General features: G+C 30.7%; 1 protein-coding gene across 3 annotated transcripts in view; it reads right to left on the bottom strand.

Annotated features, from left to right (window-relative positions):
* LOC134708512 (bridging integrator 2-like) overlaps positions 1-25,042 on the bottom strand; it is a 42,697-nt gene extending 17,655 nt beyond the window's left edge. For all 3 annotated transcript variants that reach the window (XM_063569123.1, XM_063569125.1, XM_063569124.1), the window contains exons 1-7: positions 24,921-25,042; positions 13,237-13,317; positions 11,292-11,346; positions 3,658-3,752; positions 2,446-2,541; positions 1,301-1,408; positions 442-527 (exon numbers count right to left, since the gene is read on the bottom strand). In XM_063569123.1, coding sequence (XP_063425193.1) covers positions 442-527; positions 1,301-1,408; positions 2,446-2,541; positions 3,658-3,752; positions 11,292-11,346; positions 13,237-13,317; positions 24,921-24,989 — 590 coding nt within the window. In that variant the 5' untranslated portion in view covers positions 24,990-25,042. The remainder of the gene's footprint in view (positions 1-441; positions 528-1,300; positions 1,409-2,445; positions 2,542-3,657; positions 3,753-11,291; positions 11,347-13,236; positions 13,318-24,920) is intronic.
* Between the last annotated feature and the right edge of the window lie 700 nt (positions 25,043-25,742).

Here is a 25,742-nt window from a genome sequence, read left to right as displayed (position 1 = left end):
TGGATGCAATTATTTTCCTTGGTATGAATTTCGGTGAATTGAAGAAAACTTGGAAGTTTGATTTCATGGTTTTGTCAGAGTTTGCATACAAGCATATAGAAAATGTTGACTCTATTAAACAACTAAATTTTTTGTCTATCCTTAACCTTTCCCTTACAAAAAGAAGTACCCAACATATAATAGTGATTGATTGATTGATTGAGTGTTGGTGTTTTAATGCTACTTTTAAGTGCCACCTTTTGGATATTATGAGGTGGCCAGTTTTTATTGGTGGGTCAGGTAAAAACCATGACCTTCAATATAGAAATATGACAACCCTATTAAAATTCACAACCTCTAAGTGTTGACTGGCTACTGATTACAGTAGTAACAACTTAGACCATTCAGCCCTCATATATAACAGTGAATTCAAGGTATCTGATATCCTCAAACACCACACACCTGTTATGAAACTCTGGTAATTCATTGTGTAGTTCATTGTTTAAAACTTCATAGATTCTTTTTGATTCTTCTAGCTCTTCATTTGCCTGAAAATAAAGAATGCAAAATTTAAACAAACTCTTTTGAAACAATTATCCAATTCAATTTTCAACAGTTTTAAATTTCTAAAGTTTTGAATACAACAAGTACATGAAAAAGTTTTGTTGGCATTTTTAACAATAGACAAACTACAACTATGAATAATGATTAGAGAAACTTTCAACTCATAATATAGTTTCAGGCAGAGAGACGAAGCAATACCCCTATCATGTTAACCCCTGTCATGTATGTATGTGCTTGATCCAAGTCATGAGCCTGCAATTCAGTAGTTTTCATTTGTTGCTGTGTTACATATTTGTTTTTTGTTCATTTATTTGTGCATCAATTAGACTGTTAGTTTTCTCAATAAATTGTTTTACATTTGTGATTTTGGGATGGCTTTGCTCATTGTTGAAGGCCGTATGGTGACTTATAGCTGTTAATTTCTGTGTCATTTAGTCTCTTGTTGGCTCATTGGCAATCATACCACATCTTTTTTATAAAACAGTGAATACATTTTCCAATAATATTTATTGGATCTTGAGCACTGAAAAAAAGTTCGGAACTTTTCTTTCATGCACATTTTCCTCAAGTAGTCCTTGAACAGTTTAGACTATAGAATGAGGTAAGACAGAGATTTATACTGTTAGAATGAGGTAAGACAGAGATTTATACTGTTAGAATGAGGTAAGACAGAGATTTATACTGTTAGAATGAGGTAAGACAGAGATTTATACTGTTAGAATGAGCATGATGAGGTAAGACAGAGATTTATACTGACCTTTGTTATTTTGACATCATCTTTTTTCTTCGCACTCTGCAGTACTTCAGCATTATGTCGAGCATTGTCAAAATAATCTAATTTTCTGTTTCGTTTGGCTATTCTTTGCTGTAAGGAAAAAAAGACAAACAATATAAGATAATTGATATAAAACTATCCATGATAAATTCAAGATAATACAATTGCATGTACAGTACTTGTAGTTTGATTTTTAATTAGCTATTTTTTAGGAAGGAGAATGAATATTTTTCATCCAGCTGCAATATTTTTGAACTATATTTATTCTTTGACACATATTAAATATTTCTATAATGACATCCATTATCACTAATCTATTACACATTTTTGTTAAGAGGCAAGCTGATGACATCTTTGAGTGGGGGATTGTTTAACTGTGTTGAAGACTCGTGTGTCTTTTTTAACTTTGACAAAAACCCATTTATATCTTTATTTATTCTTTACAAAATAGATGTCGCCTTCCAACATGGTTAACCCCAACACAAGTCCTAAATCAGAAGCCTGTAATTAAGTAGTTTTCTCATTGTTGAATGCTGTAGGGTTGACTATAATTGCTTATATCCACTTTATTTGAATATTTGTGGAAAGTTGTCTATACCAAATTTTCTGATTATTATATATATGTGAATCTTCCAATGAATTTGTTCACTGAATAGTTGATCTGTTTTATAGATTCTGAGAAACTGGGCATAACTGTCAGGCAGATATCTACACATTTCACTGTTGTCTTTACAGCCAGTAAATTAAGAATTGGATCAATGCATGGAAACTTAAGGTTGATAACCATGATAACTGAACCATGAAATTGAGGTCAATATCACATTAACCAAGCCAGACAGACACAAATAAATTGTGATGACTCTTCAAACCAAGTATACTGGGGATTCATTTATTTTCATTGGTACCAATGTTCGTTGATTGTTAAACACTTGGATATTCATGGATATTTAAATTCATGGATATGGCAAAGTCTGCATACATTCCTTAAGAAAATATGTATTTCGTAGAACATTTAAATTTGTGGTTTCCCTGCACCCACAAAATCCGCGAAAATTTGTAGAATATTTGTAGAAAATTTGTAGAATACAAATTTTAAGGAATCCACAGTAATTGAACCAAAAACTTACCTTTAATGGTTGAAAATGATTTGTGTATGTAGATAAGGGATTCTGTACAGATTCTGTAAGATGTTCTAAGTAGTCTGTCCACATTAATTCTAAAGACTGAAAAACAAAAAATATGTATAGAACTTTAAAAGGCTTACCCAATATACAAATGTTTTAACATGTATATATAGGGTTACATGTAATATACATGTACATCAAGGATAGGTAAGTAAAACTTACTGTGCTATGGGTCAATGATTTGAACCCAGACAGGTATGGTAGTAAATCTGGGTAAGAATGCCATGATATATTGTTACTATTGACATTCCAGGTGCAAACACACTGGGGAATAAAAAAGATAAAATGAGTTTAGTATTGGATTGAAGTTAAATATAATCCTTAATGTATAATGACTTTTGATACTGTAGCAATGTAGAGTGAACTGACACTTCCCATGACCTAGTTGAAATATAACCACCCTCCATTAGTTGTGCCAGTGAAGTACTCCTCATATCAACTAATAGATTGTTGGCTTACTTTGTCAGGGGTTCTGGGTTCCATACAATACTTTATCATATAAGTCATAATGTTATGATCATGACTTATAATCATTTTTCTTGACACATTTTTTTAACTACAAAATAGTCAGAAAAGGTCACAAATATTAAGTTTCAGTTGGCATGGTAGGCATAGACTTAAAACAGACATATATTAATTCATTGTCTTATAAAACACTTTTCCCTAACGGTGACTGGGGAAAAGAAATATGGTCAGTCTTTGTCTTCTTATTATTGTTAGTAAAAATCTTGGCAAAGTGTGGGGTATAAATATATAGCCATGCCAAGTCAGGATGGGAATGTCTTATCTGAAACATCAGGTGTTTTAAGCTTGGGATTACGGGATCCAGGAATTCTTTTTTCAAACTGGGGATGTCAGGATTTAGATTTCTTTAAATTTGGGACCTAGTTATTTCACGTTTTTAAGCCCGTGATTTCAGGAAGAGGACCCCTTCTACCCTTTAAATGGCTGTCTCATTGATACACATAGCAAATTTGACTAGGACTACAGCATATATTAATTGATTTAACCATTCAATATTTTGTAGAGAGTCTTATAACAACAACACATTAATTTATTCTTTTGTCATGATTCCTTGAGAACTTTGCTATTATCTAATTATTTCAAAAAAGACTTAATTCTGCCATAAATACATGTCCTAGATCTTGACCATACCTGTATTGTTTCCTTGAGTTGGTTTTCCTCCTTCCATTCTGGTTCATATGTATCTTTCATCACATTATAAAATGACTTTGATGCAATATCCATAGCTGAAATAAGTTCATAAACTATAAAATTTATTTCCAACAAATAGTAGAAGTAGAGTACTTTAGATGTATTACAAGAAGCAGTATTGCAGATTATACAAAATTAGCTTCTGAGAATTTTTCTTTTTAAGTTTAAGTTTTTTTTAGTGAAAAACTATGATTATAAAATGGCTATTTAAGGATGTTTTAAAATTTTGTGTGGTTAATTACATTAATAAGGTGCACCAATGTGCCAAATATGAACTCATTTGGCAAAAGTGGCATTCAGACCGTTTTGCATGGTTTTCTGGCAGATTCGCTCTTCAGTGCTCCTCTTGTTTTTTGAATTTTTGCCAGATATTCAAAATCTTCTAACTTTATAGGTGAAAGCTAATTTTAAAATTTTGCCCACTAAGCCCGAGTCAACTTTCCATAACTTGATTACTTATAGTCTGAAATGTCATATTTGAAAATCTTATAAAATCCTGTTTGAAGGCAGCAATACAATTTGCATAAATTTGCAGAAGAACAAGACTTAAATCTCCAACTATCATGACTATTTGTCTACTTTTCCATATCTTGTTCAAAATGAAAATGGTCCTATATATATAGCTATCTCACTGTATTTGATGAGAAGAGAACAGAGATGTTTAGACATAAGGATCTCTCATATAAACCATGTGTCAATGATTAATTACATGCATGAAATGTATCACTAAACAATAGATTATTCAAAACACTTGAGTTTGAATTACATGTACCTGGTATACCAAAAAAGCACTCTATAAATTTTGTGCAACCAAAAAAATTTTCAGGGTTTACCAAGGGGAATTTTACATGCATAATCAAAATTTAAAAATATTATGTTTTTGTCAAATATTATGTTTTTTTGTCTATTATGTCCTATTTATTTCAAAGTGGATTACAAATTGAAAATTAAAGAAAAAGGGAAACATTTTGAAACAGTTTAATTGCAAAAGCCAAGTTTCAGTTTCTCACAGGACAAGTTTTAATTTTATAAATTGATACATTCTTCAATTGTACTGCTACATTCTGCTCAAAATGGGCCAACAAATAAGAGGGTACTGCTGGTAGGTCAACAATCAAGTGGGCCAAATAATCAGTGGGAACTGCAAAGCAGCCAGCAAATCAGTAAGTACTGCTAAGTGGTTCAACAAATAAATGGATACTGCAAAAAAAAGTGGGTTCACAAGTGGACCGACATAATCAAGTACAGTGGAATTTACATTGTAAAACTGATTAATAAAAGGGACATCTCATCCAACTTCTTTTATTTGCTATTCTACACCATGAACAATAATTGCTGACCTAACACTACAAAACAAAATAAAAAGTAAGCCATTCTGCCCTAGGCATAAGTTATGAAAAACATGAGGTATACAATGTATTTACATACATGATTTAACATAAACAAGACAATACACTTAAGATATTTAATACTGAAGATGCTCTGCCGTAAGATATACCTCTGTGTATCAGTGCATAAATTGTCTTCTTACAAAAATGTCAAAGATCAATGTATTGTTTACTTATTTGGTGGTATGTTCTTCATAAAATTTATCTTGTCAAGTTTAAAAATCTTGTTTTTTGTTTATTTGCCTTGTTTTAAAAATTTTAATTTATGAAACTGCCGTCAAAAGTGTAGGACATGATGCCATAAATAACTGTCACACTGTGTCATGAATGCCCTAAACTATAAATTTATACTTTTCAAAATAGAAAATTATGATAATTTAGTGAAATATTTCGAAAACGATTAGAGAATTGAAATAAAATACTAATTTTACATGTATTAAATAACAACTTCATGTATAAGATGTAAATGCATTGCCTGCTGGTTTTAAAATGACATTCAAATTTACATGTATGTATAGTATTGCAAATTTAAGCTTAATATTACTTTCTGATTGCATCATCTATTGCACTTTGATGTAAAGCCCTGTTGCAACTCTTTTTAAAATAATTAATCAGCACTGATTTTCTAACTTGTCCAAGAGATTGATGATATTAACCTAATATAAAAGATTCAGAAAAATCTGGCAAGAATTGTAAATGTGAGTGTGCTAACAAGACCAGAAGCATGGATGGATGGATGCCTAGTATTTCTATGCCCTCTGCATCATGTTTCATTGTAGACAGAAAACATTTGTATTCTACATAGTTTTTAATTCTTAAATTTGACTATGTTTTTATTATGGACCCTTACTTTTTCTCAGCATGAATGCTCATCTAATGTATTCAAATACCCAAAACACCTACATGAATGAAAACAGACTTGATGGGTCAAGCTATATAGTAAAGAAGTCTAAGTTTTTCATTTCTTAACAAGACAGTAACCAAACAACAAAAACCCCAAAAGATGAGTGGTAGTACTTGCATTCAGAGTTAGAAAACAGAAGGAGTCTAAACCTTTCAGTTATCGCGTGAAAAAGGGAAAGTAATTGTCAAATATCCATAAAATGCACACACAAATCTTTTCTTTTGGCACAAATTAGATTCTGTAATATTTAACCTTCTTCTGGCATTGCAAAGGTCACTAAAAATCATTGAAAGGGTCATTGTCCAAAAACTAAAGCCAAATGCTGCACACACCCAGATTGTGACAAAATGTTTCCTAGTGTTACGCAATACCACATCCACTGAACATTGCACTATTATTGTTCTATTGTGCAAAATAATTAACTCTAGATCAGTAATTGTATAAATTAATAGTTTGTGAGACTATAATTTTAAGCGCTAAGAGTTATTGTTGTTATTATATAATGTGCTCTATAAATATTGTATATTATTATTATTCATTAATCTTTCATTCCTGGATTTAAAACATGTGAATTATCCTTTCAAAGTTGGATTCAACCTGGACAATTGAATAGAACAGACTGTGAAAATGCAAGATTTAATGCAATGAATGGACTTAACAATTAACCGAATACTTTAGCTCACATGGAGCTTTCAATTAGACAACAATTTATTTAATATCACAATAAAAACACAAGAATACTTATATGGTTTGGCCTTGCCAGTTCACATTGAGTGTTGTATCATTTTAAAGTTAATCACATTTTAATTGACCATAAAATTACCACTTTGTTTAAACCATTTGCAATTTGTTTCAAATTTAGTTATTTTCTTTCAAGTACAATTACCAGGAAATTGGTCCTTATATTGTACTGTCAACAAGTTTATATCATTGATATATTACATCAAATTAATTAAAAAATGTTTAAAAAAGTTTTAATGAGTTTACAAGTTTTAAAAAACAATATCACAATAATGAGGTCAAGGTTATATCTGAATGTTTATACTTGCAAGGATCATATCCATGTTCAAGAGTTTTGTTTGTTGATGAGGTCCATAAGCATTTCTCATTTCTTGTTTTTTTATAAAGATTAGACTGTTGGTTGTCCTGTTTCAATGGTTTTAGACTAGTCATTTTGGGGTCCTTTATACATGTTATAGCTTGATGTTTGGTGTGAGCCTATAAAGCTCCGTGTTGAAGACTGTCCTTTGACCTATGATAGTTTACTTTTATAAATTGTGACTTGGATGGAGAGTTGTCTCATTGGCAATCATACCACACCTTCTTACAACTACTATCAGAAGGCTATAAAAGAAAGATGAAAGTTGAAAGCTGGAATGCATATTTTACACTATATATGGGCACTGTAATTTAAGAAGCTTTTAAGATTTTGGGACATGTGAATAAACTGCAAATATTATTTTGACTAGGTCCTCACCCCCCATTATCTAATTATGTTCTCATTCCTGTATTCTTTTCCAAACATTCCCAGAAAGAGTGCTTTTTTTAAATGAAAAGTGTGTTTTTTGATTGATTGATTTTGATTTTAGGTGTATTAACACCCCTTTTTTAGCACTGCTTTTGGGCTATTTCATGGTGGTCAGTTTTCGTTGGTAGATGAAGCCACAAACTTAGTTGGAAAACTGACAATCCTAGTCAATTAGAATTGGAGTCAGGTGCAGCTGGACAAGCAGGGTTTGGACTCACAACTTCAGTGTTGACTGGCTATTGGTTACAGTAGTAACACTGTAACTACTTAGACCACTTGGACTCTGATGCCCCTAGTATGGGTTTGAAGGTTGACTGGACAGCAATAACACTAACAACACAGTAACAGATGTTACTTTAAGTGTAATGGTTTGCGACTAAGCCCCTAAAGATCCATAAATGGTTAGTCAAATCCATAGGAGGTGAGGTCATTGGCTGAATCTCTTATGTATTAAACTTACCCTCCATAGTCCGTAGGAAGTCATTAGTGAAATCCTCACTGTGACTTTAAAAAGAAACAATAGCAGCACTGATTCAATGCTTTTGTTGGTTTTTTTTTTATATTGGTTGTCTAGATTTTGTGTCATTTATTGAAACTCCTCTATTTTGACAGTTAAAAAAATCACTTTTGCACAGAATTGGTCCGGCGGTGAAAAAAATGGCGGGGTTAGAAACAGAATAACTATGAAATTAAATGTCAGGAACATCCATCCTAGTTTAATTACCATTAGAAATTAATGCACAAGCAGTTTTAAGATATCGGTGACATATACTTTGCATATTTTTGTAAGGGAGTCCAAATAGATATTTCACATTCTTAAACTGACACTACTGGTATATAAAATCATCTTAAATTTCAACAATCAAACTCACTCATCTGAAACATAATAATATTTACATAGGTAATGGAATTTCCATCAGTTATTTGGTTCAGTTAAAATTTCAAAAGTTAGGCCAATCAAAATATAAAGGAAAAACATAATCTTAACTTCAGTGAGAAAATTTACAACTTGAAGCATATATAATATATATTATATGGAATTGGTAGTGAATATAAGAAGGTTAATTACATTATAATTGGCAAATGGAGCAAATAAGTAAATTAAATGCAAAGCAATTTATTTTCAAAATAGAATCTTATTGAATTGTTTCTAAACCTAAACATAGAGTATATGCTTTACTTCAGAGAGTTGGGTGGGGTCTTTAATACTAGTCTCTGAGTCATTACATTTCAAAAGAGTTTAAGACTATTCAAGCATGCATATGATTCTAAAGAACCATACATTTATCAAAATTTTGTGCATTAAATGAGATTAATTACTGAATTCAGTTTTACAAATTTAATATTCTTGGTTTAAATCATATCTATCAAAATGTGGTATGTCGCTGACAAATAGATAGCCATTTATATAAAGACATTGGTTTGTAGTGTATATACAAGAACCATCTTAAATTTCTTAAATTTAGCTCTCAGATCAACATAAGCCAACAAATGTATTTTATTCTAATCTACTCATAACATAAAATATGTATATCTTGGCCTTTTACTTTAGTTTGACAGAAGAAATTTTATAGTAGTCTTTTTAAATGGAGAAAATTAATACCCAATGCCATTCATAAATATATAGGTTAACTTTGCCTGAAATTAAGGAGAAGTATTTTACAATCTTTAGATTTGTATATTTTGATTAAATGTGTGTAGATTTAATTTTCCATTCAGCTAGATAATAAGTATCTACATATAATATCCATAGTCTTATCTCTATTGATTGATTGATGATTGCTTAAAGTCCCCTCCTCTAATGAACTAGTCATATAGTGTGTTCAAAACACTTTTACTTTTTTTTCTTTAAAAGGTATTTAAACACAGACACATATTCCAATTTTGGTAAAATGATTCCTGGTTATCAAGATCTTTTATTGGTTTGAAATATATACAATGTGAAGAAGGTCCATTTCTTTTTTGATTTTCAGTAGTTAATCATTTAGATTCATGAATGCTACATCTTTTTATATCTATATTGAATTTATGTTACATGTATTGGCAAATGATAAGTCTGGTGATCCAAAAAGTAATCAAGGCGCTTTTTGTATTTTTAAATCAATTCCTATAAATTTAAAGACTTAATCCTTATTTGTGACCGTAGCCTTGCAAAATTAAAAAGATCTACATAAACACCAGATTATTATGAGACAAATAATGAACCATTTCTTTGTGGGTCATGCTTGGAAAAATAAGAATTTTTAAAAATAACAAGCCAGCTTTATTGTGGTCATAGTCAGAAGGCCTGTAGCCAGGAATTTCCAAGGGGGTTTCGTTACAACCATACTCAACTTTAAAAGTTACAATTCAAACAGAATGTCAACTTTAACAGTGCTTATTTGTTTTCAAGGGGGTGGTTTCCTTTGAACACCTCATACCCCCCTGGCTGAGTGTGGTCAATATCCCTGATAGTCAGATTCATATTTCATAGTTCTACATCAACTATGATCTACATATTAGAAAATAACTAAGTTTTGACCTTGACCTTATTACTGATCACTTTATCATTTCTATAACATGCTATTTGACAGGTAGATATAATCATTTCAAGTATCCATACCAATACACATGTAGTAACCTAGGTTTGGGTTGGAATTCCTCAACTTAAAATTGTACTACATCATATTTCAAGGGAGTTTGTGACCTTATACTTGAACTCATGCGGGTCATTCTGATATAATTCACACACTTGCTGATGAAAAGGAACCAAATACACAAAGTGTCATTGATATCCTTTGATACAATCAAAATCAATGAACAGGAAATTACTTAAACATTAACATGATAAAGACATAGAAAATATTGAATGCAGTTGAAGACCAGTATGAATTACTTAAATATCTTAAAAATTTGATCAGGACAAAATGAAACTCTTAAAACAAGAATATCATAAACTGGATTTATTCATTTTTTCATAGATAAGTCATCAATTTACAGTACTTGATAATTGATTTCTGGGTTTTGCCAAAGTTTTGATTCAAATTTATTATTTATACTTTGTTGAAAGTTGAAATTAATGTTGCTTAATACCAGGATAATTGCTACCCAAAGAATAATAATGAATCAATAGTATCGTAATACATAATTCTAAATAATTCTAAGCACTCAAAAAGTTATAGGCCAGTAAAAAATGATGAGAAAGATAGCCATGATACAAGATGTATATATATACCAAATAAAATGTTTTAATACAATTGTGGGAAAAAACCCAGAAGTTATCCTTTTGATGCCAACACCTGTTTTACCTGTTTAAAGATTAACAAGATACAATTAATTATCTAAAACCAAGGAATCATTAGTTACTAATGAGATGGATTGTAATGACCCACACTCTCTGGATCAATACATCTTAGATACAATGAAAACTAATACTTCCCATGTTTAAGCAGTGTTTATTCAAAAGACAACATATGCTAACTTAAATCCAACTGAATAAAACCAAGAAGTAGGAAACATATGTTATGAAAGGAATTTTCAGCCTTTCTTGCAAACACTTTGTGACAAAAAAAGATTGTTTAAGTTTTTTAGGGAGGGTATGTGTTTATTGTTTATATTTTCAAAATGGGGAAAGTAAATGTGATAGCAAGAGTGTGGGAATACAACTCTCAAGTCTACAATACTTGAGCATAAGTGATGTTTTTAACAGATTGACCCTATACACCAGAGTTTTGTACTGAAATGGTCAAAGTTTTGACTTCAAGACTAATTTTACCTTTGGCACAACTAATAAAGTTCCTGAGTTCCTTCTGGAATCTGTGGGCAACTTCCTGTGAAATAGATAAAAAAAAAACCATAATGAATATAACAAAATGTTTCCATCTTAGCCTGGTATCGGTTGTGTTTATCACATGTGCATGCTTATTCCAACCTGAATTCATTTGTTTCTTTGATTAGTTTTACTTTTGTTACTTATTATCAAATGACTTGCATTTATTTGTTGGACATACAATATTACCAATGAACCTAGACACTCTGCTAAAAAACACATATAAGATATCAAAAAAGTATTAATATAATGAAGGGTAATACTATAAAAATAACATCCAAATGTGTATGGCAAGCCAAGTGTTGAACACCTGTGTTTCTGGAGGTTTATCTAGAACTTAATTGTACACTAACAAAAATGGCTATATTTACAATATGGCAACTCTGTTTTATAGAATTAACTATTTACATACATGTATAACCAATCAACATGCCATACAAATACATAAAATATGTTATGTTATATTTTGTATCTCTTTGAACACTCCAAAATATGCTTGCTATTATGTTACACTTTGTAAATAGAATGAGTTCACAATCCACAGCTCTTTTGGGGAGATATGTAACATTCATAGATATTTTATTTTGTTTGCCTATTCAGGTTCCCAAATATGATCCTTTTGTTTCATATAGGGAGTTAAGAGACATAACTTGGGAATGTTACCAATATATAAAATACACATGAATAGCAGAAGAATTCAATTCTTAGGAGAACCCAAATATAAATAGTTGGGACAACATCCCTAATGCGTCTTGAAATGAGGAACTCAAAAGCCATGTGTAAACAAAAATTCTCTGTGTAGTGATATTTGACACTTTTCTATGATAAAAAAGTGACTGAGCTTAACCATTTGAGTTAATTTAGAAAGTAGGGGTCTGGGGAACACAGAATAAATCTGTAAAATCTATGAAGCTATTAAATGTGTTCAAAGTATTAAATTTTCAAAGAACTTATTGTGTTAAAAATGGGATTATTTACCATGAGGAGCTGCATCACAAAAGAATACTCGGGGTTTGCTAATTTACGGAAAAAGTAATCTCACTTCGCACCCGAAAAATTTAACGACATATGTCAAAATGTCTCAGCTTCGAAACAAGCCATCACACATTTCCAAGTTAACGATATGGACTGAGCAACAGAAGAAAACGTTACCATTACCGCCTATGGAGAAACTAATGGGCATCTATACCCAGATAGAGGCTAAATTAAATTCTGAGGAAAACTTAAAGTGAAGAGAAAGGTAGATCACCATTTTAGTATAAGTTTAAACTCTTGGAAGTTCAAGGCATATAAATGTTGAAAATATGCAGTGCAGCCCTGTTTTGACCTTCAAACACAATAGTAGTGCTTATAAACTTTCCATTCTAGGATACATTTTATACAAAACTTCATAGTAAATGTGGCACAGTTATAGCCTTCAGAGTTCTTATAGAAAATTGCAATCTCTATATTTACAGAAGTGCAACTTATTATGACATTTTAAGAAGATTAAACTGAGCCTGACAATAACAGAGACCATGGTGTCAAATCAAATATAAAAATATTTGTTTTTTCACCTGTGCCAGTTTCATTGGGATCGCTGTGTCCTTAGTAAGTATGTGCATTTAGAAGCAATGGAAGAATTGTTTTGTATTTGTTGTTTTATCATCTTTTTGTATTTGTTGGTGTCTTTATTATTGTTTTACTTACTTATCTAGTAATAGACAACTGTGAATACCTTTCAGCATCCACCCACTATTACCCAACAGCACAATATCAACTTTATAAGCTAGTTTACTGTTGTTTTATTATGATATCAAAATAATGTGTCCTATTTGTTTAAGAATGGCAATATAACATTTAGGTGAAGTGGATGTCTGCCCTCTGGTACTATAAATAGATATGAGCTAACCTGTTGCCTTTCAAGGTTATGTACATGTTCATCAAATTTGTCATCTGCAGTCTTTTCTGCTTTACCTAAATTCTGTAAAACCTGAAACAATAAATAAAAATCTCAAGTATTTTGTTTAACCTGAAGTAGGAACCTATGTATATATTAGTTTTATGAATTGGTCATTTGATAGACAATAATCACTGCATGTGAAATATAGATCTAAGATTCATTACAACTCATTACAAATTAAAGCATGGGGGTAGGGTTGTCCCTTTTGATATTGATCCCTTTTTTATATGTCAAATATAATGTATATCAATAGGTCAGTAATTTGTCTTTCAATCAGATATCTGTATACATGGTATATTACTATTTTATCCTTTCACATGAAATAGTTTTCAAACAATATGTATATTTTACCATGAATATTAATGGGTCAAGATTTTCAAAAGACTTCAATATATGAAATTAAGAATGGGGTATAAAATTTTTGAAAGCCCAGCTGCACTCATGATCAGTACCCAAAAGATCATGTTTAGACAAATTTACACATTTATAACACATCAAATTGACAATGATATCTTATGTCAGCACAGGCTTGTATATATTATCTACAGGACTTGTAACAATAAAGGTATCATTCTATACTGTATTAATTTTAGGTTGCACTATAGATTTGAGGTTTTAATGTAAGTAATCATTATACATCATTACTTGGTATTAGGTAATATCAATCTATACAATTAGAAATCAGTCATCTATCACTCCTAATGTTTGAACATCAGTGATTTGGTAAAGTTGTATTACATATTTGTGGCTAAGCTTACAGGTGTAACAAGTTAAAGGTCATCTAATTGACAGGTAAAACACAGGTATACAAACATAAAAGACATAATGTTGATGTTGTAGGGGATGATAATGGTCATGTCCCTGTCAGAGTAATAGTATATAAAGGTGTATAAAGGTAACAAGATCACCTTTGATCTTTTCTATTACTTGTCACCTTTGACTTAATTAAACATTCATTAACTGTGCTAACTTCATTTGAAGTACAATCTATTTACATATGCTAATGATAGATGGCAAGACAATGCTAATTAATAGTCATGATGAGAAACTTTAATTAAAAACAAAAATGTAGTGACCTATTTTTTTCCGTGCTCTATGTTCTATGTTGGATAGTTGTCTCATTGCCAATCATACCACACTTTCTTATTTATATTTGTTTATTCATATTTACAGTTCTGTCAGTTTGTTTCTTTTCCTGACATTCTTTTACTTAATTTGGGAACCTTGTGTTCTTTAGGTTGAGGGTTCATTTATGGTGAAGGATTTGGTAAAGGTTTGTTTTTGGTCTATCTGTGGGCTTATTTTAGATTAAAGTTGACGGCTAGGGTTAGTTTAGATTAAATCTATGGGATCCCAAAGGTAAAATAAGATCAGTGGTGGATCCAGAACTTTTCCTAAGGAGGGGGGGGCTGCTGACTGACGACTGACACCCCCCCCCCCCCCCCCCCCCTGGATCGGCCTATGAAGATAAAAGTAATAAAGATAAAAATCCTGGGTTTCTGAAAAAGATCTTTGGTTACACATCAGATTCATCAAGCATGGAGAAACAGTTTTGATCTAGAAACATTTTGCATTCTTTACATTGTAACGCTACTAGTAATAAGTATTATGAAGTCATGTTTCAGTTCATATTGGTTTCATCCTGGAAGTAAAATAGTATATAACAAACAGAAAATGACAATGTCACAATAAATTTTGCACTGAAATATTTCATAAACTTGTTCATTGGTAAAACTTACATTATGTTTTGTACATTTTTCTTTGTGTGTAAGAATGGACAAATTCATAGCAGAATACATCTTTGCTAGCCAAGGGTTACGAAGAGAGCGGGAGTGGATCGTAACCTTGAAGAGAGAGCGGGAGTGGATTGTAACCCATGGCTATCGAAGATGGGCAGAATATAATATATCTTCAATTTTAGATTTTGTCACAGTGGGTGTTATTGTTGAAAATACTTGCCAATCGCATATATGGTGTAATCTCAAACAAAACAAAAGTTTTAAATTATCATAAATAATTGCCATAAAATAAGTAATTGACATGGTGATTTTTATCATCTACATAATCAATTGATTTTTCCTTTGGTGAGACCTATCATTTATTACTGCTGCAATGGTTTTACTTGAAAGAGGATTAAATGTTGAAAAGTGAGTTGATGAACTATTAAAGAACAAAAATCAAGCAATTATAATTGCACAGCGTTTTAGTGATTAAAAAAGAAGCCAGGCTAAGGTAGAAAGTTTTTCTTTTACATAATATTTTACTTTGAGACTGATACAGTGAGTTAAGTTTGCAAAACAAAAATGTTTATGCTTAGATACTTTTATTAAGATTTCTATTATGGCCCAACAGAAATTGTACATCTGCCTAAAGTACAAGAAAAATCAAAGAAAATTATCATAAAATCTGATATTAAGATGTATATTCTTATAAAGAGTAACTAAATTTCCTCCAGCCAATCACATTAATCTGATGCCCTTCATTGACATTTCAAATCAAGGTCACAAACCGCCAAATTGAGGTATAAATATATAATAATAAATTATACTTTATTTTATTTCTTCAAGTTTTGATATACATCCTAACAACCTTAACAATTAAAACAAAATTTAATGAACACTTAAGTGTGTTTAGGGTAGCATATTGTTTACTCTTGGTGAAATTGACATTGTAATTTAAGCTTTTCTTATAAAACATACTTGATTTTCATACATAGCACAGACTCTTTTGCTAAGATTTAGGTGTTGTTTGGTGGTTGGGTTAATGCTGATGATTCATAAATAACATGTTAACCCCAAATCTTAAGTTCTAAGTCCAAATACATGTACCAGTTTTGATAAATCTACTTAAGTTAACCCTAAGACTCTACCAATTAAAAATTTCAGTTTTAACCATAAATCATGATGATGCAATAGATTGCACAGAAAGTAAAGTTCCATGAATACATGCATGTCTACAGTACTTGATGTAAATGATGGTTTGTCAGTGGTAAAGTCAGTGACATTAACATTGTCTTATCAGGGCCTTTTATAGCTGACTATGCAGTGGGCTTTGCTCATTGTTAAAGGCTCTATGGTGACCTATAGTTGTTAATGTTTGTGTCATTTTGGTCTCTTGTGGACAGTTGTCTCATTGGCAATCATACCATCTTCTTTTTTATATTTGAAGTTCAACCAAAAAAAAACATAAAAACTCTTCATACAGCTACTACAAATTAACCTCAAATGTACATGTATTACAAATTGTAAAATTATTCCAGGCATGCAAAAGCGTTTATAGCTTGCATTCCCACATTGGTATTTGTGATTTAAGTTTAAGGACGATTTGAATTTTTTGGTCATTGAAAAAAAAGACAGCTTATGACCAAACAGTCCAGTGTTAAAGTTAAAGAATTGACTTAAGCTTACGGAAGGACAAATCAATTAAATTATAAGTACTTAGTACCAGTAGACAGTTACCTCAAATCAATAACAAAACCGTGTACATTTGCCATTTTCTTCAATATATAGAATATGGAATTTTTTAATAGCATGGAATGAATGGCATCAGTTCCGGTACTTTAAGGTGAACCTATTCACCTGTATTACCCTTTAAAGACCATATGCTTCCAGGGTAGTCCACTTTATCAAATGAATCAGAAGTTAATGGCTTTTCTTTATTATCCCCTTTTTAAATTGTTCAGACAATTACATGGTTAAATTTCTGATTTTCAAAGTGTGAAATTTACCTGGCTATCATCTTTCACAAACTATATTACTTTTATAGTCTATTCCTGTTATATCTACAGGTATATATGGTATATACTGTAGATATGTAAATTTGTAATGGCAGTTCATATTGCAAAAACTTACATTTGAGCTTGATAAAAAAAGCTTGATAAAAACTAGTATTGAATTCAACTTCTAAATAGAAATGAACAAGAGAAAAACTAATGACTAAACTTTTTTGATCTATTTTCAGAGAAGAGGTTGCAACTGAAGCTGCACAGAAGTCAACATAGTGTAAAATAAATGTTTCTTAATCATTAACCAACAGAAATTAGTTATTTGACTGCAATGACACTGTGTCTATAGTCACTAAGTGTAGAATTCCATGTCCATAAATTAATAAATTACTATGAACTAAAATTCAAATTCTCTAATGCAAAGATGGCTGAAGATGAATTAAGATATTCTGTTTTGATACGTTTATATATAATATATGATTTTAGTCATATACTATTTATAGCTCCTAAAGTGTTAACATTTACCAATCCCTACTTTTCAATGTTGAGTGTTCCTCATGGATGAAAGAAAATTTGGAAAAGCACTTTTGACGCACAAAATTTGGAAGAGTTTTATTTCATATGACTTCGTATTTCTTATCAGTTGTATACATGTATAATTATCGGCATATCAGCATATAAATTAATAACTTAATGCAAGTTATAATCACAAATTACGTAAGAACATGTACTGACTGGACATTACAACTTTGGAGTGATTTATTTTCCTACGTACTAATTTCATGAATTAAGGAAATCTTGAATCTTTAGGGATATATATATTGTTTACCAATAGCCACTACATCAACAAATATTGGAACCCCAAAATTAATAAGGAGATCACAATAACCTACATCTTTGCTAGCCAAGGTAGCATGCTTAATCAAGTAATCTTAAGAGGAGAGGAATTGGTCGTAACCCTTGGCTCGCAAAGGAGTTACAACATTTACAATATCAAAATTGAAGGAATAAACTACAGCTCTCAGCATCAAAATTTTCATCAAGTCTTACATTTTTTTCTAAATTTAAACAATCATTGATTTTACAGTAATACATTAACTCAAGATTTGTTTACAAGTTGTCATAAGAACAAGCTTTCATTTCCTTATAAAGTTTAGTTTTTAAACAAAAATCAATTATGCATTGTTTTACTCACTAAGACACTATAGTGTTGACATTGTTACAATATAAATGTACAATATTAAGGAAGTATTATAATCTTTAACTATCTTTTTTTTTTTACTTTTAAGAAATGACTAAAGTATCAACTTCCTTTGTTATATCATGTATACTATATATATGCATATGATATGTACAATGTATAATGTATTTACTAAAAATATAAGTAAATGCAATGACTGACATTATGATATGGTAAAATTGTATTTTTTAGATATTTGATTTGGTGGTTTTGCCAAAGTCTGCATAGAACTCAAGAGTATTAGAAATTTGTTTTTCATTGAATATCTAAACTCTTGGTTCACCTGTACCCCCTTGGTTGTGATTTGAATAAGTTCTATTCCAATTAACAGTAATTTTAAACATACAGGATACTCATTAAGGATGAGGTCATATCATTATTTCAAGCAGAGGCAAAAAAATGTTAAAATAATTAATTGTGAACATTTTAAATAGTTTCATTAAATAAAAATATGGGATTAATGGTAACGATTGACTTAATTTTTTTATTTTTTTTTATCTATATATGATAAATGTAATAATGTTGCAGTTAACAACCAAAACATGTATATTATATATAATTTCATATTTGCAGTATATGTAACTATTTTTTTTAACATTGTTATCAATGGAAAAAGGCTTGATCTAAATTTACAGGATGTGTAAAACTGTACTCTTAGCCTTGCAAGTTTTAGTTGAGTTATATGTTTTACATTAAGGGACATAAGTACCATAGATGTACATTTTTGTACTACACAGAATTTGTCTTGTCGCCAACAAGACAGGAATGTTATGATCACATTAAATATAGAAACAGCTCATAAGAACTGAGAGTGTATCTTTTTTTTAACATGTATTATGTGCTTAACCTTTTTCTGTTATATTTATTTTCACTTCATTCACTATCATTTTTGAATTTCTGTTAACTACTTCAAATCTATTTTTAATGCATGACAGTGTTGCATTCGAAAAAAAGTGAAAAAATGTGAATTTGAACTGTCATGACTGTTAGGTCTTTAATACTTTACTATATCCAGTGTGGGTTTTTCTCATTTTGACCACCAAACAGTGATCTAATTTGGCGTTATACATCCAGGACATTTGGTCACTGTGATGGGTATGGTAGTTGTCTCATTGGCAATCATTAACATGATTAGCATTTTATGAACATTGCTTTCATAATTTTACAGGATAGCTATTTATATTCAACTGATGGGTAGATGGAAAAATAAATTGTAAGGGTTCAGCGGAACCCAGTGTCTCGTCTACTTTTGCTGTAAATCGCAGGCTCAACAAAAAATGAGGAAAAAAATCAATAAAAAAATTCCTCTTGATACTATCTTTTGATTGTAAGAAGCTTCTGTCCATGTTTGGTAAAAATCTAGGATAGTTAATGAATCTAATAAATGTTTTGAAAACTTAAACTGCCGACTGTATATAATGTTAACTGGAAGAAAATCTAAGTCCATTTAAAAGTAAAATACAGAAAAAATGGAGTTATCTTTTTAAAATATTTACTTCTGGATACTATCTTATGGTCATAAATAAGCTTCTGTCCAAGTTTGGTACAAACCCAGGATAGTTTAAGAAAGTTATTAAAATTTTAAAAACTTTAACCACAGAGTGAATGTAATGTTTCCCCGCAGAAAAACTAAGTCCATTTAAAAGTAAAATACGGAAAAAATGGATTTATTTTTTTACAAAATTTACTTCTGGATACTATCTTATGATCATAAACAAGCTTCTGTCAAAATTTGGTTCAAACCAAGGATAGTTTAAGAAAGTTATTAAAATTCTAAAAACTTTAACCACAGAGTGAATGTAATGTTTCCCCGCAGAAAAACTAAGTCCATTTATTAGTAAAATACGGAAAAAATGGAATTTTATTTTTACAAAATTTACTTCTGGATACTATCTTATGATCATAAACAAGCTTCTGTCCAAGTTTGGTAGAAATCCAGTATAGTTTAAGAAAGTTATTAAAATTTCAAAAACTTTAACCACAGAGTGAATATTTGTGGACGCCACCGACGACGACGCCGACGGAAAGTAGGATCGCTTAGTCTCGCTTTTTTCGACTAAAGTCGAAGGCTCGACAAAAAGTATTGAGGAATCTCCTCAGGAGGTATAAAATGTACCATCAAGAGCTTATTTCAATATGTTTTTCCCAAAAAAACACTGATCACAAGAGTTACCACCTTCCGTTAATGTCATGTAACATGCTACCATTGATTTAATAGCATGTCATTGTATATAATAGTGCACAGGATAGGTGAAAATTATTAACCATTATTTATCAATAGTGTTTACCCTAAAGCAATTTTTTACGTTACATGCATTTTCTGCAGTGTTGCAATCATGCACTGATGACTATAATCTAAATCATAGTGGACTAGGTGCATTTGACTAACTTCTGGATACCTGGCAAGACATTTTTTTTTTTAAATTTAAAAAAATTTGGTCCAGTACACTAAAAACTGATAGTCTGCTTATAATACACAATAAAAAAATATCTCAGACACTGCATAACACAAGTTTGCACTGGTTTCATTTTATGCAAATTGGAATTTTCCTAAATGTTTCTATTATTACAAGAGGATTTTTGTTGTTTGTAGCTTTCAAACTTTCAATTTACAATGCAATTGTTTAAATTGAATGTGCTACAATGTATATGGTACGTATACATGTACATGTACACCAATATATTACTGTATTTCTCAACTTTCATTTTTAAATAAAGTCCAATTGTACTGTTGTGACTAGTCTGAAATAGAGTGGGGAGATATCTTGTTAAATTTCAGCATTCAAATTATCTTGTTTTTGAAAGAATTTAGAAGTTGATACGATTTATCAATCATTAAACACTGTCTTATTGACTTTACTATCCATATTTGATATTCAGATAAACTTTTTACCTGCTTCTATATATAAATTACACAAATATGTCTATTAGACAAATAAAGTGTGCAGGTTCATTATATATGTAGGGATTTTTATTTTCCTTTTCAATGAACTTATACAGGCTACTTAAACCATATGGCAATGACCAGCAGATGTAACTTTGGTGCATTTTATCATACTTGAACATTGCAGAGGATAAAATATTAACTGTTAAATATGAACTTTGTAAATAGTTTTTTAAAACCTAGGGAAATTTTTATCAAATTGTCAGATTTTTTTATCATGTTTACATATTGAAGTCTAATAAAGAAAAATATATTGGATGGATGTAAATAAGTTAAAAGCCCTATATGATAAGACAGTGTAAGGTATAATAAATGTGAACAAGAATGTGTCCATAGTACACAGATATCGATGCCCCTCTTACACTATCATTTTCTATGTTCAGTGGACCGTGAAATTGGGGTATATTCTACAATTTGGCATTAAAATTAGAAAGATCATATCATAGGAAACATGTGTACTAAGTTTCAAGTTGATTGGACTTCATCTTCATCAAAAAACTACCTAGATAGAAAAACTTGAACCTGAAGCAGGACAGACGGAAGGACAAACAAACAAACGAACAAACAGAAACACAGACCAGAAAAATAAAGCCCCTCTACCATCGTAGGTTGGGCATAGAAAAAGTCTGCCCCAAGTGACGAGCCATTAATTCAGTGGATGTCATTGATTCTTGTTTTATTTGGTAGTGTTTTTGTTGCTTACTGTTCTTCATTGGTTTTCTAGTTTGAATTGTCTTAAATACATTGTTTTTTGTCTTGAATATCAGAGCCTTTTATCATGTTTTTAGTTAATTATACATATTGTTTTGCTCATTGGTGAAGACTTTATGGGCAAAATGGCATGCATGGTGACCAACATTGTATAGTTGTTTACAATCAATCATTTCATGATTTGGTCTGTGATGGATAGTTGTATTATTTGCAACCAAATTTTTATACTAAATGAAATATGATTTTTTATTACCAAAATACTTTTTTTTTATGATCATTCATTTATCAAAATTTTCAACTTCTAGATCATCAAATTTAGAATACAAAAGATTTTCTCCTGTGTAATTAAATATAATTTACACCTAGAAGGCATAATATTGTATTTTTATGCAGTTTTACACCTTAAAGTACTACAAGTCATTCATCAACGGTCTATTGCCTCTAGTCATTCACAAAACAAGCTACACCTACACGTAGCTACCATATTAGACTTAACACAAATATGTCTACCTATCATTAATGATGACAGTTCTATCATTTGTTTTTCTTTTTTTATTTGTTTGTTTGTCCTTCTTTTATTATTTATATGTAAATATTTCCTTTAGACCTAACTATTCAATTTCAAAACCAAATTGTGTACAAATTATTGAATAAAACCAAGGGAGGTAAATATTTCACACATGTTCTAGATAACATATAAACAAATTAGATTTATCATCTGTATATAAATCTTTTACTGTAACATTGACATAAACTTCTAGGTAGTCCTTAAGGATAAGTACTCTATGACTTGAAACTGTGTAGTTCAATAAAAACACTGTCACACACATGCATGACATGCCTTGAATATTAATGTTAATGTTGAACAAATTTTACATTAATTTCAAGATCAAGACTAGTGCTATTAAAAACTTTTAAGATTCACAATGTACTACTAAAAAAAAGTGTATAGTTTTTCTTACAACAAGAATGTATCCTCAGTACACGAATGCCCCACTTGCACTATCATTTTCCATGTTCAGTGGACTGTGAAATTAAGGTAAAAACTCTGATTCTGCATTAAAATTAGAAAGATCGTATCATAGGGAACATGTGTACTAAGTTTGAAGTCGATTGGACTTCAACTTCATCAAAAACTACCTTGACCAAAAACTTTAACCTGGAGCCGGACAGACGGACGAACAAACGGACAGACGAATGAACGGACGCACAGACCAGAAAACATAATGCCCCTCTACTATTGTAGGTGGGGCATAAAAATAAAATATTTTTACTTTAATTAATATTACAATGTAGTAAAAAATTGAGACTTGGAGTTAGCAACTGTGATCATGAGGCTGAGTCAGACAGGCAAAGCTGAACTTAGGCTTAGTTGATAAATAAGTATTGATCAATACATTACAAATATAACTTCTCAGTTTGCTTTAAAATTAAATTGTTATTGAAATGTCTATTCTTTAACTAAGGATGTATGATCTAAAAATATTACTTTTCAAATGACCTGAATATATACATGTATAGATGTTTAAATTTACAAGGAATATAGTGTCACTGTCAATCAATATCAACTACAGTATTTCTAATGTGTCAGAATTGTCTGATGACCGAACATTGACCAATTAATACACTCCCTCTCTAATATGTTTTATTTATTGGTGCCTTTATGATAGTTATTTAAATGATATGTTATGTTCTGGTGGACAGAACACTTCCACACCTTACTTTTTTTGTGTCAAGATATATTTATAATATATGCCAACCTGGAATATGACAGGTTACATATTTCATCCTAAATGATGTGACTTTTTCTATGTCTATTTTCAGTATTTTTGAACATTACAAATATAACTAATTAGTATGCTTATCAATTTCAAATGTAGTCATGAATAAAATTATTATTAAAAACTGTAAACACTGTTGTAAATTCAATACTAAATAGCTGGTGGTAGAGGCATATAATACCATTTGATGTCTCTGTTGGTGTATAAAATCATAATTTACTTGTACATTTCAAGACTGCATTATAAACTGAAAAATCTTCTACTTTCTTCAAATCTTTATGGTTTAATAATATTAAATCTAATATGCAATTTCAATCTTTTTCTATAAATTCTTTTTTTTTTCTTTAAATTCTTTGACAATATTCATATTATTTATCAAATGAAAAATAAGAAATTCAGAGATGTATGTGTCAACGAATTTATAGAAAATGATTCAAATTGCATATACATGTATTAGGTGCAATTATCTTGAACATAAATTTAAAGATAATCATGTCCTTGTCAATTACACATGTAGACACAATGTACAGTATACACCAAAGTATACACTGAGTATACACTGTGATTTAATTAAAAGACAAAAAGACCACTGAATGGATTGATTCAGAGCAGTCCCTGCTTCAGTTCCTAGATTACAAATATATATGATGTCGATATGACTGAAATCAAATAGATTTTCTTCCAACAATTATGAGCCCAGAGTGATTTATTTATAAGAAGATTACAACTTCTCTCTTCACAAAGGTGTAATATCTTCTATAAACATCTTGGGTGATTTAACTGTCATACAGATATGTAAGAAACTACAATACCCAAGAGCAATCTTAATATGAAGCTGTCAAAGTTTATCAATAATTCAATATATTGTAGTATTTTGATAAACGATGCCAACAACACGGATCTGACTTCCGCGTGTGTCAACAGTAAAATAGATATATTTTAAAAAAAAAGTACACTTAAAATTATCTTGTGTACAATGAACATATGGAATTTTGATACACTGAATAGATAAATATTTAAAATCTGTGAATAAATACAATAAGTAAATACTTTAGGAAGTTGACACAATTTTCACGCATTCATGAACAACGGGACAATCAAAAGTTAGCAGACACCTGTTTAAAGAAGATGTGTTTTCTGTGTCCTTTACGTCATGTCATAACTTTTCTCGACTTGTAAAATAGAAAATAATATTGTTGAATGTTTTTGTGCAAATAGAATATTTTTTCTTACCTTTGTTTTTGTGCGCGTTAATTTTTTTTGTGCTTTTTGCATAAATCCTCCTTTATTATGGTCTGCCATGATCGGCTATCGAGATGTTTATGTGACAACTTTTCTGATTGGTTAATAAATTGATGTCCGGATCTATAGTCCGTTTCATTGATTGGATGTTTTCTCCTGATCTCTCCTGTATTTACAATATTTATTCTCGTTAGGACATCTTTTTGTAATTACAAACAGAAGAAATATGTCATGTTGCTGCATTATTATGATAACTGCACTTGACGTTTTACTTGATACATTTTATTCGCTATGGAGGTTCCATATATGGCCAAGCAGGTTATCGGTATTACAATGGGGACCAACGCCGCACCACTCATTGTAGTCCGAGATTACTCTGAAGTCCGACGGCTGTTTTGCCAGACAAGAAGGGGCCGTGAGACCCAGCTTGTCTGGCAAAACAGCCGTCGGACGTCAGAGTAATCGCGGACTACACTCCTTGTAGTAATCTGGAAATCCGCTTGTATTATCCGGCTGTCTATAAACAAAGTGTAGAAATCAGTCGAGAACCAGCTTATCATTGCAGACCATTTCTAAAATCAGTCAAGAGTGACCCACCAAAATAACATCTGATACAAAAAAATATAAGTCTTAAATTAAGATATTTGGCTTCATGATATTTTAGCTCTCATCATAATGCAGACTTTAGTATGTTTAGTGAAACTGAGAGGTTACAAGCAATTACTGACTTTGGACACAGCCCTTTCTTGTAATTTGATATTAGATTTGGCTTATATTTTACCTCTCATATCAACGACGATTTTCAGTGGCGGA

This window comes from Mytilus trossulus, chromosome 2, assembly GCF_036588685.1.
Source record: "Mytilus trossulus isolate FHL-02 chromosome 2, PNRI_Mtr1.1.1.hap1, whole genome shotgun sequence".
Taxonomy (NCBI): Eukaryota; Metazoa; Mollusca; class Bivalvia; order Mytilida; family Mytilidae; genus Mytilus; species Mytilus trossulus.
Note: the sequence above shows the minus strand (reverse complement) of the source record. Positions and strands in the feature narration are given on the sequence as shown.